Source organism: Urtica dioica, chromosome 5 (genome assembly GCF_054948205.1).
Source record: "Urtica dioica subsp. dioica isolate 48M chromosome 5, U.dioica_male_clone48M_v1_H2, whole genome shotgun sequence".
Lineage (NCBI taxonomy): Eukaryota > Viridiplantae > Streptophyta > Magnoliopsida > Rosales > Urticaceae > Urtica > Urtica dioica.
Genome location: NC_142760.1, coordinates 846,060 through 865,325, shown reverse-complemented (window position 1 = coordinate 865,325; position 19,266 = coordinate 846,060). Strand labels below are relative to the sequence as shown.

At 37.0% G+C, this 19,266-nt stretch overlaps 1 protein-coding gene and 2 long non-coding RNA genes across 3 annotated transcripts; 1 reads left to right on the top strand and 2 right to left on the bottom strand.

Annotated features, from left to right (window-relative positions):
- Positions 1-1,084: 1,084 nt before the first annotated feature.
- On the bottom strand, positions 1,085-2,771 carry LOC149394672 (uncharacterized). Its single transcript, XR_016296938.1, has 3 exons — positions 2,510-2,771; positions 1,674-1,805; positions 1,085-1,123 (listed from the first exon to the last, which is right to left on the bottom strand). It is a non-coding gene; the product is annotated as an uncharacterized LOC149394672 (long non-coding RNA).
- Positions 2,772-8,044: 5,273 nt separating this feature from the next.
- Positions 8,045-10,032, bottom strand: LOC149394671 (uncharacterized). Its single transcript, XR_016296937.1, has 3 exons — positions 9,758-10,032; positions 8,922-9,053; positions 8,045-8,371 (listed from the first exon to the last, which is right to left on the bottom strand). It is a non-coding gene; the product is annotated as an uncharacterized LOC149394671 (long non-coding RNA).
- A 4,230-nt stretch (positions 10,033-14,262) lies between these two features.
- LOC149394670 (Haloacid dehalogenase-like hydrolase (HAD) superfamily protein) lies at positions 14,263-17,050 on the top strand. The gene is made up of 3 exons (XM_089615995.1): positions 14,263-14,593; positions 15,270-15,821; positions 16,816-17,050. Exons 1-3 carry the CDS (start codon positions 14,384-14,386, stop codon positions 16,843-16,845), a joined length of 792 nt encoding a protein of 263 aa, XP_089472121.1. The 5' UTR covers positions 14,263-14,383; the 3' UTR covers positions 16,846-17,050.
- Positions 17,051-19,266: the final 2,216 nt, after the last annotated feature.

Genomic DNA, 19,266 nt, shown 5'->3' with positions numbered 1-19,266 from the left:
CAATTTTTTGTTAATTTAATTGTTCTTGCCTGATTTCAAATTAAGGTTGTTTGACTTTATATGCATACTATCTATTCAATTCTTAGATAATTTGTTTCATATTTCAATGCTTCATGCTTTGACTAAGCGTGTAGAAATGTATTTGTATTTTGTTAGAGACAAGGTTCTCCAAGGACATGTATAGGTCAATTGCATTTAATGGATTCCTTTGCTTTGCTTTGCTTATTACCTTTCTACTCGCGTGAATTAATGCATTATGTTATGTTGGTCGTTGATTGTGATTAGCCTGTTAATGTCTGTTTTCATTTACTCTTTGTACCTTCCTTTAGTCTGAATGAGAACTCATTGATTGTAAGAACTATAAGTTTAGTAAATGAAACTCTTTCCTTCTTATTCATTATGTTCTTCATTTTAATAAACTGAAAAGTATTTTTCATTATACAGTAGTAATTATATTCATTATTCATTATACGATGAACGTCTCCGAGAACTAAACTGTAATCATTCACGTTTGCAATCCCCGAAACCGACGTCATCATCGAGACAGGAAGTCTCTAGACCAAAGTAGTCGTCCTCCATGTATTAAACTTAATGACATTTACATATGTTTTTTTTTTATTATTAAGAAAACGTACCTATGAATCGCTTTTGTGAACGCTTGAAGCTCTGTGATTGTTCCGTGAACATAATACGTGTCATCGATAACTAACACCATAAAATTTACTTTCACCAGAATTTTTCTCCCAAGGGCATATTTGTGCTCAAAATAAACTCCCATCATCCAAAAGTAGCACTCGGCAAATCTCTCTCGAGCGTATGGTACCTTTGATTAAAGGTCCAATTCTTTCCATGTCACGCCCCGAGAACCGAGACGTGAACTAAGCGAAGATAAGCGATATTAAACATACTTTATTAAACACTAAACGAGTAACTAAACATCCCACAGCGCATACTCAGTCATTCGCTTTACAGATCCAAAGATAAACAAAACAGAATGCAGAAAATATAACAAACTTTGATAAACCAAAAGCTTATATACAGACCTGCTAGATAACGAAACTAACAACTTCAAAAACTTGACGACGTAAAACTCCGAGGTTGTCCTAACCCTTCTTCTCGTTCCCTGATTATAAAAAAAATTGAAGAAATAGGGATGAGCCTGAGGCCCAGTAGGTGCTATAATAATGATTTGATTTTAAAAAGATTTTCGAAAATAATACTTAGCTTTATAATATTACTATTCTTGTCACGTGTAAATCACCATACACGTACAAGTATACCTTGCAGAAATGTAAATTGCAGAAATGTAAATGACAGAAATTTAAATGTGTCCCTAGATACTTCTAAAACGTGTACTATCTCCTGAGCCGCCTGCCAACTTAACCCGTGGCAGTCCTCTGATCAGAGCAAGGTGCACTCTCCGCACCGTAAACATGTGTGTGAAACCGGCTTGTCCAGGATATACGAAACATTTCTTTCGTAAATACGGGATATATGTATAATATCGAAAAATATTCTCAACTTCATTATCGGATATCCCGAGTTGAAGTTCCGCCACATTTTCTAAAACGATTCTAGGTTTCGTGGCACGTTCACAAACATTTTCATTTCGAAAATAATATATACTCGAGGCCAAACCATAAAATCAGGAGAGAAGGGTTATAATAACCTACCTCAAGAGTAAGCGTCTATATCGCTCTTCCACGAGACGTCCGCTCGTCCTGTGAAGTTGAACGTTCACTAATATCAAGAATCCAGACGTTCACTTACTCCGTGAACCTCTAAACGATTTTCAGTCTTGAGTCCTATCACGGTAAATCAAACCGATCCTGAATCAGAATCCTATGAATAATTCACGATACTCAAACTCAAACGTACGATTTAATAATCGTATAACCCAAAGACATTTCTAACTATAAAGTCCAAAATTCGCATTTCTTGAACGAGTCTAATTTCATTTCCATAATGAAATCTGAAAATAATTCTAACGAAACAAGTATCATTCTTTTCTTTTCTAAATCCATATTGAATAACTTATCTCAAGTATATCGAATCATTAATCACCAAAAACCAGAATCTCAAATCAACATCACACGGTCAAACAAACTCACGGCCAAACAAACTCATGGCCAAGCAAGAAAACCAAAACCAAATGTTCAATATCAAAAATCCATAACAATTCGTCCAATTATCCAAACACAATCCATCTTAAACTCAGTTTTGTAACACAAATTCAGTCCAAAATCGTCAAATCACATCCAGAATATTGAAACCCCCAATTCAGATTTATACAAACCCTAAACTTCTAATTTTTCGTCCAAAATCCAAAATTTCATCAAGAAACATGCTCAAACTCTCCAATCCGAGTAACAATCATCACTAATCCATCATAAACAGGAGCAATGACAAGTTGATTTCACAAAAAAACTCGTTGAAATTGAAAACCCCCAATTCAATGAGCAGATCCTAAACTTTTCCAAAATCAATTCGGGAAAGAACGATTCCTTACCTTTCCTCGAGAAATTCGACTTCCTTGATGCTATTCCCTTCTTTTCCCGGTGTTTCTCTTCCGGTCGGCGGCGGTGTGAGCTCGCGGCGTTCTTCTCTCTCGGTCACGGCGGGCGCACGCGGTGATGGCTCGGTGGCTTGACGGCGCGCGAAGACTAAAGAAGAAGAGAGGAAGGTGAAGAAGATGACGGTGGTGGTGAAGATTGTGGCGGTGACGATGATGTCCTTGATGTCGGTTTTGTTGTTTTTTTTTTCTCTGTTTCTCTTTGCACGTAACGCACGAGAGAAGGAAAGGCAAGAAGAAGAAAAGAATAGAAGAAGAAGAAGAAAGAAAAGAAAAGAAGAGTGTAGAGAATTCTTCAAACTTTGCAATTAAATTCTTCCTAATTCCACCGCTATCAAATTGACCCCGACTCAAGCTTTTTATTTCAATTAACTCCAGAAAAACATGACAACCACGTCCTTGTCACAAAATTTTGTGACTTCAACCATAACCGATCGAACCTTTAATTAAAAGCTTCAAAACTAAGAAAATTCTCATTCGTTCTCAAATAACTCAAATATACTCAAGGTTTCTCGGAAATAATTCTCATCCTTAAGAATTTATTTTCTTAAATTAAATTCCGGAATATCTCATCGGAAAATAATTTATCATTCACGACGAACTCGATAATTCCTTTATTTTATTCCGAGATTTCTCCTTACCTTAATATATTTCAAATCCAAAATACTGGAAATACTACTTAGAAAATTAATTTACAAAATTTTCTCGTCCTTGGATTAACTTAATTTACAAAATTAACCTTAAAACTTCGAGTCGCTACAGTTCTCCCCTCCTTAGAGAAATTTCGTCCCGAAATTTAAGATCTAACTGCCCACATGGAATAAGTACGGATACTTTTCCATCATATCGCTTTCCAGTTCCCAAGTCGCTTCTTCGCTTCCATGATGAGTCCACAAAACCTTCACCAACGGAATCTCACGGTTACGAAGACTCTTCATCTTTCTATCGACAACCTGGGTTGGAACTTCATCGTAAGTGACATTCTCTTGAATCGGTACATCTTCGAGTTGAACGATAGCTGTAGGATCGGGTTCGCTCTTCCGAAGCATTGACACGTGAAAAACATCGTGCACAAACGCTAACTCTGGGGGTAGAGCAAGTCGATAAGCCACAAGACCTACTCGTGCAGTAATCTGGAAAGGTCCTACGTATCGAGGAGACAATTTCCCTTTCCTTCCAAAACGGGAAATACCTTTACGTGGAGATACCTTTAAGAGCACATAGTCTCCTACTTCAAATTCGAGTGGTCTTCGTCTTTTATCAGCATAGCTCTTTTGTCGACTTTGAGCTGTCTTCAGTCGCTGCTGAATGATCGCGATCTTCTCATTAGTTTCTTCAATAATCGTAGCTCCTGTCTGAACACGGTCTTCTGGTTCAATCCAACACACAGGAGATCTACACGGTCTTCCATACAGAGCTTCAAATGGGGCCATGCCTATGCTGGACTGAAAACTGTTGTTGTATGCAAACTCAGCAAACGAGAGATTGTCTTTCCATTTGTTACCAAAATCCAAAGCACACGCTCTCAACATGTCTTCCAGGATTTGAATAACTCTCTCAGATTGTCCATCTGTCTGAGGGTGAAAAGCAGTACTGAAATTCAGTATTGTCCCCATGGCTTCCTGGAAACTTCTCCAATAATGAGCAGTGAATCGTGTATCACGATCTGAAGTAATGCTCAGAGGAACACCGTGATATTTCACCACGTTTTCTAGATACACTTCAGCTAGTTTCCTCTTGGAGTACGTTACCTTGATGGGAATGAAATGTGCAGACTTTGTGAGTCGATCCACGATTACCCAAATCGTATCAAAACCTTCATGTGACTTCGGTAGGTTTGTGAGAAAATCCATGGTTATCTCTTCCCATTTCCATTCTGGTATGGGCAACAGTTGCAACATTCCTCCTGGCTTCTGTCGCTCAGCTTTTACTTTGAGACAATTCTGACAACTCCTGACATAGTCGAGGACGTTTCTTTTCATATTGCGCCACCAGAACTGTTTCTTCAGATTCTGGTACATCTTATTGGCTCCAGGATGAATGGCGTAACGAGACTTATGAGTTTCTTCCATAATCGCTTTCTTGATCTCGTCTACTTGTGGAACAGCTAAACGATTCTTGAAATACAAGCTTCCATCCCCTCGAACATTCCAATGCTCTAGCGTCTCACCATTCTGCAATCTTGTCAGAACACTTAGAAGATGTTTATCTTGCTGCTGATTCTCTTTAACTTGCTGGACCAGGTACGGTGGATCTACCAGATTATAAATCACCGCTGAATCACGACTCTCGAAGAGATTAAGATCGTAATCCCCAATTACCATTTCTCTTTTCCAATCAAGCAATGCTAGCGCTGCTAGAACACCTGCACCTTTCCTACTCAGTGCATCGGCTACCACGTTAGCCTTGCCCGGATGATACTCGAGAGTGAAATCGTAATCCTCCATGTACTCAATCCATCGACGTTGTCTCAAGTTCAGATCTCGCTGAGTGAAGAGATATTTCAAACTTTTATGATCAGAAAAGATTTGAAATCTTACACCGTAAAGGTAGCATCTCCATATCTTCAACGCAAAGATGATGGCTGCTAACTCCAGATCATGAGTTGGGTAGTTCTTCTCATGAGGCTTCAGTTGACGAGAACCATAAGCAACTACGCGTCCATTTTGCATCAAAACGCACCCCAGACCTTCTTTAGAAGCATCAGAGTAGACTTCATACGGCTCGCCCATCTTCGGGATAGCGAGAATTGGTGCACTAGTTAAACAAACTTTCAGCCTTTGGAAAGCATTCTCACACTGATGATCCCACTCAAACCGAACATTCTTCTTTGTGAGGCGGGTCATTGGTGCGGCTATCCGTGAGAAATCTTTCACAAACTTTCTGTAGTATCCAGCCAAACCCAGAAAACTTCGAATCTCTCCAACGTTCTTTGGTGGCTCCCATCTTAGGACTGCTTCTATCTTAGAAGGGTCTACAGATATTCCATCTTCAGTTATTACATGCCCAAGAAACTTAACTTCGGTTAACCAAAAATCACACTTCTCATTCTTAGCATATAACTGATGCTCCTGAAGAGTCTGCAAAACAACTCTAAGATGTTGCTCATGCTCTTGCGCGTCCTTCGAGTAAATCAGAATATCATCAATGAAGACAATGACGAACTGATCAAGGAATGGTCGAAAAACTCGGTTCATCATGTCCATAAAAGCTGCAGGAGCGTTCGTTAATCCAAAAGGCATTACCAGGAACTCAAAATGACCATAACGAGTCCTGAAAGCCGTCTTAGGAATATCCTCCTCACGAACCTTCAGCTGATGATACCCAGATCTCAGATCTATCTTGGAAAAGAATCGAGATCCTCCCAGTTGGTCAAACAACTCATCAATCCTGGGTAATGGGTACTTATTCTTTATCGTCACTGCATTCAGCTTTCTGTAGTCAATACATAATCTCAGACTTCCATCGTGTTTCTTAGCGAACAACACAGGTGCTCCCCATGGTGACGTACTATTTCGAATGTACCCTTTACTCGCCAACTCATTAAGTTGCTTTCGTAATTCTTGTAGCTCTGCAGGTGCCATTCTGTATGGAGGAATAGAGATTGGAGTTGTACCAGGAATAAGTTCAATGCAGAACTCTAATTCTCGATCAGGAGGTAAGCTAGACAATTCCTCTGGAAAAACATCTGGAAATTCATCCACAACATGAATAGCTAACTCTTCCTGAGCATCCCTTACACCTTCTTCTAACGAGGCAATGAGTGCATAACACGATAAATTCTTCCGTCCTCCAACAGATGCCTTCAAAATATGATTCCCTGCTTCCTGACCTTCACCATCTCGATATAGGACAGTTTTCCTAGACCCCGTATGTAGCGTTACTCTTCGCTTATGGCAATCTAGTTGGACTCTATACTTTGACAACCAATCCATGCCAAGTATGACGTCATACAGAGTCATAGGCAACACGATTAAATTCACATCTAGTTGCTCACCATTTCCACTGGTTACCTGACTGTGACAACTAAGGGTCGCTCTGGCCTCACCGATGGGTGTATGCAGAAACAAAGGTCTCTCTAACGAATTCGTTTCTAATCTCAAGATATTAAGGAAATCTTCCGAAATAAACGAATGCGTGGCACCAGTGTCAAACAACACCTTAGCCCAAGATGTTGAGATGAGAATCATACCGTCCATGGCAGTGTGACTACTTCCAGCCTTTGAAGTTTCTCCGATCACCACATTAGCTTGCCCCTCGGCTCGTCCTTTTCCTCCTCCAGAAGAACCTCTCTGGCCTCCAGGTCTAGCTTGATTCTGCATCGGGGATTGCACACTTCCCGAAGACTGTGGTCGTTGTTGAGGAAAGTATTGAGGCACAGTTCCCTAAGACTGTGGGAAGCTTGGTGGTCGATACTGTGGCTGAGGCACAAACGGCCGATAGCTTGGCTGACCATAACTTGTTGGCCCATAACTCGGTGGAACGTAAGTCTGCGGAGGTTGTTGTCCTTGATTCCTCGGACAATTTCGCTTGAGATGACCAGGTTCTCCGCATATGTAGCACGTGTAGCCATACGGTATAGAGCTGCTGCCACCAGACAACCTGTTACCAGACGTTCGGGTACCACTTCCTCCAGCTTGGCTTGCGCTTGCAACACTACTGGACTGCCCCCGTCCAGCTCCTGAACGACGAACATTTCTGGTTGGTCCTCCAGAAGATTCACCTTTCTCAGCCCGCTCTTTTTGATACGCTAGGCTGTCTTGTTCGACACGTAAAGCTGCTGACACGAGTCTAGCATACTCGCGGATCTCCAAAGCAACTATCTGCCTTCGAACGGAAGCCTTCAGACCATCTTCAAACCTTATGCACCTCATGTGCTCGGTTTCCACAATCGAAGGAGCAAAGCGAGCTAAATCACTGAACTTCGCTTCATACTGAAACACCGTCATGCTTCCTTGAGTAAGTCCAATGAATTCTCTAACCTTTTCATCTCGGAAGCTCTGTGGGAAAAACTGCCTGTAAAATAGCTCTTCAAACTCTTCCCACGTCATGGCGTCAACGTCATGTGTCCTCCTCAGTTGCCTTCACCAAACGCCAGCACGATCTTCGAGTTTAGTAGCCGTAAACTCTACGCGATACTCTTGTGGAGTTCTGATCGTATCCAGCTGCATTATAAGGTTCTGAAACCAATGATCTGCCACTTATGGATCAGCATCACCTTTAAATGCAGAGATATGGAGTCGCTGAAACTCTCTCAGACATTGACTCCTTGAAGGAACAGCTGGCACTTCGTTCCGTGCACGTGCGGCCATCTCCTGAAAGGCGCGATACATCGCAGCAGCCACATCTTCAGGAGGTTCAGGGGGTCGCACGGGTCCTCGTAATGGTGGAACGTTATGTGGTCTCGCACCTGGCAGCCTACCACGTCGTGCCATTCTGAAAGTAAATCAATGGACCATGAGTGTAAAGCAAACCGAGTATGCATTCCCTAGAGATTCTATAACCTAGACGCTCTGATACCAAACCTGTCACGCCCCGAGAACCGAGACGTGAACTAAGCGAAGATAAGCGATATTAAACATACTTTATTAAACACTAAACGAGTAACTAAACATCCCACAGTGCATACTCAGTCATTCGCTTTACAGATCCAAAGATAAACAAAACAGAATGCAGAAAATATAACAAACTTTGATAAACCAAAAGCTTATATACAGACCTGCTAGATAACGAAACTAAAAACTTCAAAAACTTGACGACGTAAAACTCCGAGGTTGTCCTAACCCTTCTTCTCGTTCCCTGATTATAAAAAAAATTGAAGAAATAGGGATGAGCCTGAGGCCCAGTAGGTGCTATAATAATGATTTGATTTTAAAAAGATTTTCGAAAATAATACTTAGCTTTATAATATTACTATTCTTGTCACGTGTAAATCACCATACACGTACAAGTATACCTTGCAGAAATGTAAATTGCAGAAATGTAAATGACAGAAATTTAAATGTGTCCCTAGATACTTCTAAAACGTGTACTATCTCCTGAGCCGCCTGCCAACTTAACCCGTGGCAGTCCTCTGATCAGAGCAAGGTGCACTCTCCGCACCGTAAACATGTGTGTGAAACCGGCTTGTCCAGGATATACGAAACATTTCTTTCGTAAATACGGGATATATGTATAATATCGAAAAATATTCTCAACTTCATTATCGGATATCCCGAGTTGAAGTTCCGCCACATTTTCTAAAACGATTCTAGGTTTCGTGGCACGTTCACAAACATTTTCATTTCGAAAATAATATATACTTGAGGCCAAACCATAAAATCAGGAGAGAAGGGTTATAATAACCTACCTCAAGAGTAAGCGTCTATATCGCTCTTCCACGAGACGTCCGCTCGTCCTGTGAAGTTGAACGTTCACTAATATCAAGAATCCAGACGTTCACTTACTCCGTGAACCTCTAAACGATTTTCAGTCTTGAGTCCTATCACGGTAAATCAAACCGATCCTGAATCAGAATCCTATGAATAATTCACGATACTCAAACTCAAACGTACGATTTAATAATCGTATAACCCAAAGACATTTCTAACTATAAAGTCCAAAATTCGCATTTCTTGAACGAGTCTAATTTCATTTCCATAATGAAATCTGAAAATAATTCTAACGAAACAAGTATCATTCTTTTCTTTTCCAAATCCATATTGAATAACTTATCTCAAGTATATCGAATCATTAATCACCAAAAACCAGAATCTCAAATCAACATCACACGGTCAAACAAACTCACGGCCAAACAAACTCATGGCCAAGCAAGAAAACCAAAACCAAATGTTCAATATCAAAAATCCATAACAATTCGTCCAATTATCCAAACACAATCCATCTTAAACTCAGTTTTGTAACACAAATTCAGTCCAAAATCGTCAAATCACATCCAGAATATCGAAACCCCCAATTCAGATTTATACAAACCCTAAACTTCTAATTTTTCGTCCAAAATCCAAAATTTCATCAAGAAACATGCTCAAACTCTCCAATCCGAGTAACAATCATCACTAATCCATCATAAACAGGAGCAATGACAAGTTGATTTCACAAAAAAACTCGTTGAAATTGAAAACCCCCAATTCAATGAGCAGATCCTAAACTTTTCCAAAATCAATTCGGGAAAGAACGATTCCTTACCTTTCCTCGAGAAATTCGACTTCCTTGATGCTATTCCCTTCTTTTCCCGGTGTTTCTCTTCCGGTCGGCGGCGGTGTGAGCTCGCGGCGTTCTTCTCTCTCGGTCACGGCGGGCGCACGCGGTGATGGCTCGGTGGCTTGACGGCGCGCGAAGACTAAAGAAGAAGAGAGGAAGGTGAAGAAGATGACGGTGGTGGTGAAGATTGTGGCGGTGACGATGATGTCCTTGATGTCGGTTTTGTTGTTTTTTTTTTCTCTGTTTCTCTTTGCAGGTAACGCACGAGAGAATGAAAGGCAAGAAGAAGAAAAGAATAGAAGAAGAAGAAGAAAGAAAAGAAAAGAAGAGTGTAGAGAATTCTTCAAACTTTGCAATTAAATTCTTCCTAATTCCACCGCTATCAAATTGACCCCGACTCAAGCTTTTTATTTCAATTAACTCCAGAAAAACATGACAACCACGTCCTTGTCACAAAATTTTGTGACTTCAACCATAACCGATCGAACCTTTAATTAAAAGCTTCAAAACTAAGAAAATTCTCATTCGTTCTCAAATAACTCAAATATACTCAAGGTTTCTCGGAAATAATTCTCATCCTTAAGAATTTATTTTCTTAAATTAAATTCCGGAATATCTCATCGGAAAATAATTTATCATTCACGACGAACTCGATAAATCCTTTATTTTATTCCGAGATTTCTCCTTACCTTAATATATTTCAAATCCAAAATACTGGAAATACTACTTAGAAAATTAATTTACAAAATTTTCTCGTCCTTGGATTAACTTAATTTACAAAATTAACCTTAAAACTTCGAGTCGCTACATTCCACCACCTAGAGAAAATTATTTATGATAAGCGTGGTTAAAAATAGGAGATTTCAGTTAATTTTGGGAATATAAGTTTATATATATATATATATATATATATATATATATATATATATATATATATATATATATATATATATATATGTTGAGTCATTAGCAGATAAGTCAAAATTTTTGTAGTCTAATTTAAGATAAAATGCTGACTTAAAAACAAATTTTTCATTGTGTGGATATCACAAATATTGATTCTAATTTGATTAAAGGCCAAATAAGAAATAACCAATATTTCTTATTAACTGTGTGACAATTATTTTTATAACACATATGGTCCTTGATTTCAGTATGTAATATTCTTGTATCTCCATAAACTTGGGCGAACCTACCTATGTCTAATAGACTCGGATATGCTTCCATTATTCAGATATTTGGTTTTGTTTTTCTTGAATTAAATTTAGGAATAAGTTAGGGTTTAAGCCTACATGACATACCTCGTGAGTTCACATAGCTCCATATGGTGCAACTTTTGGGACATGATCAATATCTAGATTGGCAAAGTTGTGCAAGACCTAAGTATGAGAAGGGTCTTCATGGTAGATAGAGATCAAATATTTTGCCTCCACTCTTGGAAAGCCTTTCCTGATCGGCCGTTCTAAGGCGTGCTCGACTTGTGCGACTATGCTTTTTATGGCTTAAATCGAGAGATGAATATACGTTTGACTCTTTAGGAATATGGTTTTGATAAGAACGATTAATTCACACTTAAAAACGCTTTTTGAAAGCGAATCGAGACTTTTTCTTGAGGTTTGATATTATTTTTGTAGTTCACGAAACACCGATAGCATAACTGGGACACGGCGCGGAGCGCCTGACCTTGGCGCGCCGCATGAGTGTCCAGAAGCATTGAAGACTAGGGGTGAAAATGGGTAGGGTCCTGCAAAACCAGACCCTACCCCCGAATTTTTTTGAAACCATACATTGTTCATATCTATTTATATTTAATGGGTCTGAGTAAAATAGTAGAGGGAACAGGATAACCTATGGGTATTTTTTTTTTTACCAATTTAATATTAGATTTATTAATATAAAATAAAAATATAAACTAAAAAAATACTTAAATTAATAAATACATACACTAAAATTTGCTTAGAATTCATAAATACAGAAATAATTTTAAATGGGTAGGGTATGGGTAGGGTCTTTTGTAGGATACTTAAAAATCAAACCGTATTTATACACATATAATATTTAATGGGTAGTACCCGTACCATATCCATTACTCTATTTTGTTTATCTTTTTTCATTTCTTAGTTGAATCTTTTAAGCTTTTTAAGTTCACTATTGTTGATCTTGATTTATACTTTGGATTTCATTGAATTGGATATTAATTGTGGTATATTAATTGTTGAATGATTATGTATCTCCTTGTGTTTATGTTTGTGGTCATTCAATATTGCTTTGCTTAATCACAATCACGAATAGCTAAACACATAGGAGGGGTGCGATGAAATTGGTTGAGATTTTTTTTTGTTAGAAGATTATTAAAGGATTGTGCTTAACTGTAGTTTGTTTTGTAATAATCAAGAGAATCGGTGTGGTTAATATCATTACTTGGCTTAACTAATTACGTAATGAATCTCTAGACCCGTTAGACACCGAGAAGTGATAATCGAGTGTGTTCAACCCGTTCTCTCACCCACCTACCTAGAATATAGAAAGATTAGGAGGTTTGTGTAGTTGTATGAGGTCCAGAAAATGCAATTGTTTGTTTTAATTGGATCCATGCCGAGAGGTTTAACTTCTTCAAACAATTAGGCCCGTTTCTACTCGAGAGAGATTAATGCGTATTCAGGAGAGAATTAAACTAGATCTATCTAAACAATAGTCGTTACTAGAATCCTTAGAACCGACCGAAATGAAGAACCCAACAAAGTCGTGCCTCTTCGCTCTCCTTAATTTGTCAAGTCTTTATTTAATTGCCTTTGTTCATTTATAAATTTTAATTAGTTTTTAATAAAAACAGCCAAAACCCCCATTCTTTTGTATTTTCACAATTCATTTATATTTTCTTGTTAGTTTGCATCGAAAAATAGAACGAGTTCCTCGTGAGATTCGATAATCGTGCTCTAGCATGCTTTATTACATGGGGGACACGTGCGCTTGCGTCATGTGAGTTTGGTTAAAAAAAATCTATATCTGGTCTATTGGACAGATTTACTTTTTTGCTATGATTGGTAAAAAGCGCCTAATTCATCCCTCCAAAAAAATATGTTGAGATTATTTCTCTCATCGAGAAGGGTTATAGTAGTTCCAATGTTTTGGAGGTAAGGCTTTTATTAAAAAATTAAACAAATTACTAGAAATATTATTCTAAGATTCGAGAGGTGCATGCCAAATAAGCTATATGATCAATATCATTTATCGGTAATCACATGTAAAGTATTTAACTTATGAAATATAATGAATAATGAATTACTGTGTGCAACTCAAGATGAAAATTCAATTAATCTAGGTTAACCTATAATCGAAAATTTTGGTTAAAGGTTAACCGCTTAATCGAACTTTTTTAGTTAGGTTAACCGAAATTAACCGAATTATTTTAATATATTTTATTTAATATTTAAATTTATTTAAGAAATTAATACCTTTAGTTTCATTATAATTAAATTAATTAGTAAATTGATATATATTTTTTAAAATTATTATGCATTCATAAAATAAATTTTAATAAATTTCATTTTAATTAAAATAAATTTTGTTTATAATATATTATTAGTTATAATTAAGGTTTAATTAATGAATTTAATTTGAAAAATTATACACTGTATTATTTTTTATTTAATGTATTATAATCTAGATTAACCGAAAATTAATCGATTAAAATTAATCGAAATTTTGATTGATTTTAACTGGTTAATTTAAATTAAAAAATAAGTAAGAGTATTTGTTTAACCTAATTTTGCATCTCAACTCAAACTTTGTAATCAATCACGAACCCGATTTGTGTATCTTATGAGGGAAAAAGTGGCTTAGCTGTCAACTTGCGATTGGTAAATATGCTTGAAAAACTTGTGTGGCGTAGAAAATATGTGGTCTAAAAATGAAGGAAAGTGACAGAAAAACGAAAACATTGTCAATAATATTTATTCCTCTGAAAGTTGAAAAATTGTGGCTGGAATTGGATGAAAATGACAACAAAGGCAACGTATTGTCAATAATATTTCTTACGTGTCACTTTGTTAATGGGGTTCTGTTGGAAATGGATCCTAAAAATTTCATTATTCCGATCAATTAAAAAGATATGGGCACAAACATTTGTTCGGTCAAATCACACACTCATTGATTTCTCTTTATGAAGACTTGAAATAAAAGTATTGCAAACCCAATCATTTCCTGTTTTAACCACACGCCCTTAATGCTTGCTGAGATTGAGATTTACATTCGAGTAAAAACGAAATTCATCCTCGGTAACTTTTTGGACATCTTGGTTGACTCCAAATTAGCCTTGTTGGGTTGAGTTTAAACATTTTGTAATTCTTACACAAATATTATTAAGCAAAGTATCACATTTTTCAAGTCTATAACTACAACTATAAGTATTGCTTTCAAAATTATTAAATCAGAGTCTTGTAATAAAATAAAATAAAAAGAACGAGGGTATAACCGTAAAAGTAAAAGTTGAAGAATAAAGTCATAAACTTGTTTTCATTTTTTTTTAAAAGTAGCAAAAGAAGTGTCTGTGTGTAAATCATCAAAATACAGAGAGTGAAGTGATTTGTGTTGAGAAACTTGAGAATTGAAATGATAGGAAGGCGAGTGATAAGCAAGGCTTTGTCGTCTAAAACGACGGCGTATCTCCGGCGGCGGTGGTACTCGGAGGCGGCGGCGGAGATGATGGGAGTGAAAGAGTATTTTGAGTATCGGAAATCTCTTTACGGCGAAATCACTCACAAAGCTTTGCTCGTCGACGCCGTTGGAACTCTTCTCGTTCCTTCTCAACCCACCGCTCAGGTTTTCTCTTCTTCTTCGAATTTTTTGCCCCAAAAATACTCAACTTTAGGCTTCGTTTTTTTTTTTTTTTGAAATATTTCATTTTGTACTTCAAACCCATATGAGTAAATTATTTAATCTAGAAGATAATGATAATATATTAAAGGGAAGTAGACTTCGGAGGCGAGAATTACGGAAGAATGAAATTTGTGTGATTTTCCTCCGATTCATAACAGAAATAATTAGAGTTGATTAATTGTTATGGCAGGGAAAATGAAATTATTATGAAACAATTAGAGTTGATTAATTGTTATGGCAAAAAGACTTTAGAGACGAAAGTAACGGAAGTGGAAATTGTTATGATTTTCATCTGATCCATCATCCATAACAGAAAAACAATTAGAGTTGATTTATTGAAGCAAAAAGACTATAGGGACGAAATTAAGGGAAAATCAATCATGAAGAAAAGACTTTAGAGACAAAAATAAGGGAAAATCAAATTATTATTATTATTAGGAATCCTTGTTCATCAAGCTCTCATTTTTAAAATTAAAAAAAAAAAAAAGAGAGAGAGAGAACTGTCTTTTTCTTTCTTTTCTTCAGTTCTTGGCGAATTTTGCTTCACAATCCGCCCAATTTATTGGGTTATATCCCTCTTTATGATGATAATTATTGGTAAATGGTCTAATATGAATAGGTATACAAAGAGATGGGACGGAAATACGGAGTAAATTACTCGGAAAACGAGATTCTCCACCGTTACCGAAGAGCGTACGCGAAGCCGTGGGGAAAATCCCATCTCCGATACGTCGACGACGGAAAGCCCTTCTGGCGAGACGTCGTTGCGGCTTCGACGGGTTGTTCGGACCCACAATACTTCGAAGAGCTCTACGACTACTTTGCGACAAACAAAGCGTGGCGATTAGTGGACCCGAGCGCCGAGAAGGCTTTCGAGTCTCTGAGGCGAGCCGGTGTGAAATTGGCTGTGGTCTCGAACTTCGACACGCGGCTGAGACCGTTGCTGAGGAGCCTCGGGTGCGACGAGTGGTTCGATGAGGTGGCGGTCTCGGCTGAAATCGAGGCGGAGAAGCCGAACCCGACGATATTCCTTAGGGCTTGCGAGCTTTTGGGGGTCGAGCCGGAGGAAGCGGTTCATGTCGGAGACGATAGGAGGAACGATGTTTGGGGCGCCAGAGACGCCGGTTGCGACGCCTGGCTCTGGGGAACCGACGTCCATTCCTTCAATCAGGTCTCTCTCTCTCTCTCTCTCACTTTTCATGGTGTCTTAACCAATTATTGAAGTACTGATACCGATATTGAGGTTCTGATTTTAATGGTTGATGTACCGGCTACTTAATTTGGCAAAGTCAGTATAGGCCCGGGGGGCTCTTGATTCTCACTTTCTAACAGTGTCTTGACCAATCATTGAAGTACTGATACCGATATTGAGGTTCTGATTTTACTGGCTGATGTACCGGTTACTTATTTTGGCCAAATCAGTATAGGCCCAAGGGGCTATAGCCTCTCTCTCTCATGAATTTCACGTTTCAAGGTGTCTTAATCAATGATTAAAGTACTGATACCGATATCGAGGTTCTGATTTTAGTGACTGATGTACCGGCTACTTATTTTGGCCAAACCAGTATAGGCCTAGGAGGCTATAGCCTTTCTCAAATTTTTTTTTTGGACCTTATCGCTATTTTTTTTAGCCTAAAAATTTACAAATCAGCCCTCGGCTGAACTTTTTTTTTTTTTTTTTTTTTTTTTTTTTTTTTTTTCATATTAGCCGCCGTAGTTTAGACTTTAGATTATTGGCTTTGACCTGCTTGTGGTATGTATGTCTGATATCAATTTTACTGATCTTATTGATTTGACATACCTAACCAAGTCCAATTACTGATGTCGATTTTAATTAGTGTCCACAGTTTATATAATTACATTAAGCGTCTCGTCTTTCATTTCACTGAATCTAAAAAGAAAAACATATGCATAATTTAGGATCTAGACCTTCATTATTTATGAATTTGGTATCAATAAGAAAGCCTGGACGAGGCGATTATTCTGATATGTGGTATATTGTTGATTAATGGTCTTTTCATTGCATATTTTATTCCATTTTTATAATTTGTGTTTATTTTCTTAAATAGGTATGGTGAACTGTACTTTGAACTCATTTAGCCTTTCTTAATTCACTTTATTCACAAGTGTCTATAACAATGTTTTTTTCTTTTTTCTTTTTTCAGGTTGCTGAGATTATAGGTGTCAAAGTGTGAATCTTCCTTCAAATAAGCGGCTCTCTTTGTACAGTTTCTTTTGTCAATAATTAGCTTCAAATGAGAAGACTGTGAGTTAGAGAGTGAGTGATGATATAATAATAGTTTTAGTAAAGACATTCTATGTATATTTTGTTGAGACGTGTTCTATTCTCGTATGTCTTTGTCCGCCTCGGTTATTAGATATTAGGGTTATTAAATTATATAGCCACACGGATATAGTGAATTGAGATATAGTCCACATTTGGTTAATTTCTTGTAAATAACCAAGTAGATTTATTAACAGATTAGTAAAAAACTTATTTAACAAAGTCAAACATATATTTTAGGTAGTTAATAGGCTGTCACGTATGCAAGTTGGTTATTTACAAAGTATTTACTAAAGGTTGGCTAATTTACAATTCCTATAGTTTAGGTGGCTTACGTAGCCAATTTTTTGTAAATAAAACAGCAAACGACTTGCTCGTTGAAAATTTTTGGTAAAACTTGAACACTAATAATTCTGTGATACAAGTAAAATTACACGAGAACTATACCAATCATGATATTTATTTTTTTGTAGAACCTAAAATTCAATGAAGATCATAATTTCTCTTTACAAGGCCAAATAAATAATCACGGGCTAACAAAAACTTCATTTTATTCCCTTCCGGTAGGTGTGTGGACAACAGAAGTTACGAGATGTGATTTAAGGTTCCTATCTGATCATGCGAACCTGGTCGTTAGAGTTTCGTGCAAACGTGTTTAGTCTGCAATTGGTTTCAGAAGAGAGACATGGTTGTTCTTCAAAACATTGATCCTTGTGATTTGTAGAAGGCTCAAGAAGCTCGTAATGCTTCTGGTTTTTCCCTCGTTTGAGATTCCATTCGCCAACGTCTGAAGTTTATTTACGTCGTCAAGTTTTTGTTTTCGGGAACACGCTTCAGCTTTACAGGGGCAATTTTTTACTTTTGGGACATTTCCTTAACTACGACTAAATCAAGGGACATTTCCATTTTCCTACTTTTTTAAAAAATTTACCAAACTAGGACTAGTAAAAAAAAAAATTTCTTTTTCTCGATGGGCTGAACGGGAAAATAAAATGAAAGAGAAAAAAAATAAGAGATTTTATTGGGGAAGATTGTAGGTTGGTAATTAGTATGATGGTATAATAGGTAGAATTTTGTGTATCTCTCATTTGACTTTTTTTTGACCGGTCCTAGTTTGGTAAATTTTTTAAAAAAGTAGAAAAATGGAAATGTCCCTTAATTTAGTCCTAGTTTTGGCAATTTTCCTTTTACTTTTGAGTGGCGAGTGAAGTGTTTGGATAGGGGAGGAAGTAATTAAATACTTGGTAAACAGAGGAATACAGTGTTATATAATTTTTGGTTGATACTAACACAAGTACATCAACATATATATATATATATATATATATATATATATATATATTATATATTCCTAGATGAATGATTGAGATTTTGGCAATACAAACTCAATTTAATGGCTATAAATGACTCTCTAAAATGCTCTCCACAAATCTCAATCTAATGGCTATAAATGCCTCTCTAGAATGTTATTCACAATTTCAACTATATCCTTATCTTCTGAACTTAACTAGTAGCAATTTTGATATTTTGGACAAAAATAGTAGCAACTATGTTTTTGAATACTTTTACTAGTAACTATAGACTTATATATCTACAATTGTTGTTAATTGTAGACTTGTAAATCTACAGTTTATGACAACTGTATACTTTGATGTCTACAATTACTAGTAAAAGTGTCCAAAAACACAGTTGCTACTACTGTGGTCCAAATTATCAAAATTGATACTAATTAAGGCCATTTCCCCCATCTTCTAGCAAACTCTACTAAACACATTTCAAATATTTGGGCTTAAAACTCCGAAGGCCCAAAACTACAAACCCAAAATCAATTTATTATTTAAACATCTTCTCTTAAACTAGATTTTGTTTCTCCAAACAAATTTCTCATCTTGAAAACTCTTTTCACTATTAAGAAATTTGCCACCGGTTTTCAAGTCTTGATAAATATGTCCATGGTTTGGTCTTTACACTTCATCTTGACTTTCATTATATTAAGAAATATAGACTTTTCATCCATGTGGTTGATCCTCCATCTATTTTGGACTTTCATAGAAATGTTTAGTCTAAATGTTTTTATTCGAGCAACGGGAGCGAATACCTTATCGTAGTCAATGTCATGTCTTTGATTATAATCTTTCGCCACCAGTTTTTTTCTTTTTTTCCACATCAATTTCACTCCAATTGCCTTGTGTCCTCGTGGAATTGTAGTAAATTCCCATGTACCATTCATCATGATGGGCTTGATTTCTTCATCCATGGAGTCTCTCAGCTTTACGTTATTCGCCGCTTCTTGATAGCTTATTGGTAACAATCACCAATGAGACAAAAAAAA

Bases quoted from the DNA above. Each gene is read 5' to 3' on its own strand.
- LOC149394670 (XM_089615995.1), top strand. From the start codon at position 14,384: ATGATAGGAAGGCGAGTGATAAGCAAGGCTTTGTCGTCTAAAACGACG. The intron at 14,594-15,269 runs GTTTTCTCTTCT...TAATATGAATAG, and splicing joins CTTCTCAACCCACCGCTCAG to GTATACAAAGAGATGGGACG. The intron at 15,822-16,815 runs GTCTCTCTCTCT...TTCTTTTTTCAG, and splicing joins ACGTCCATTCCTTCAATCAG to GTTGCTGAGATTATAGGTGT.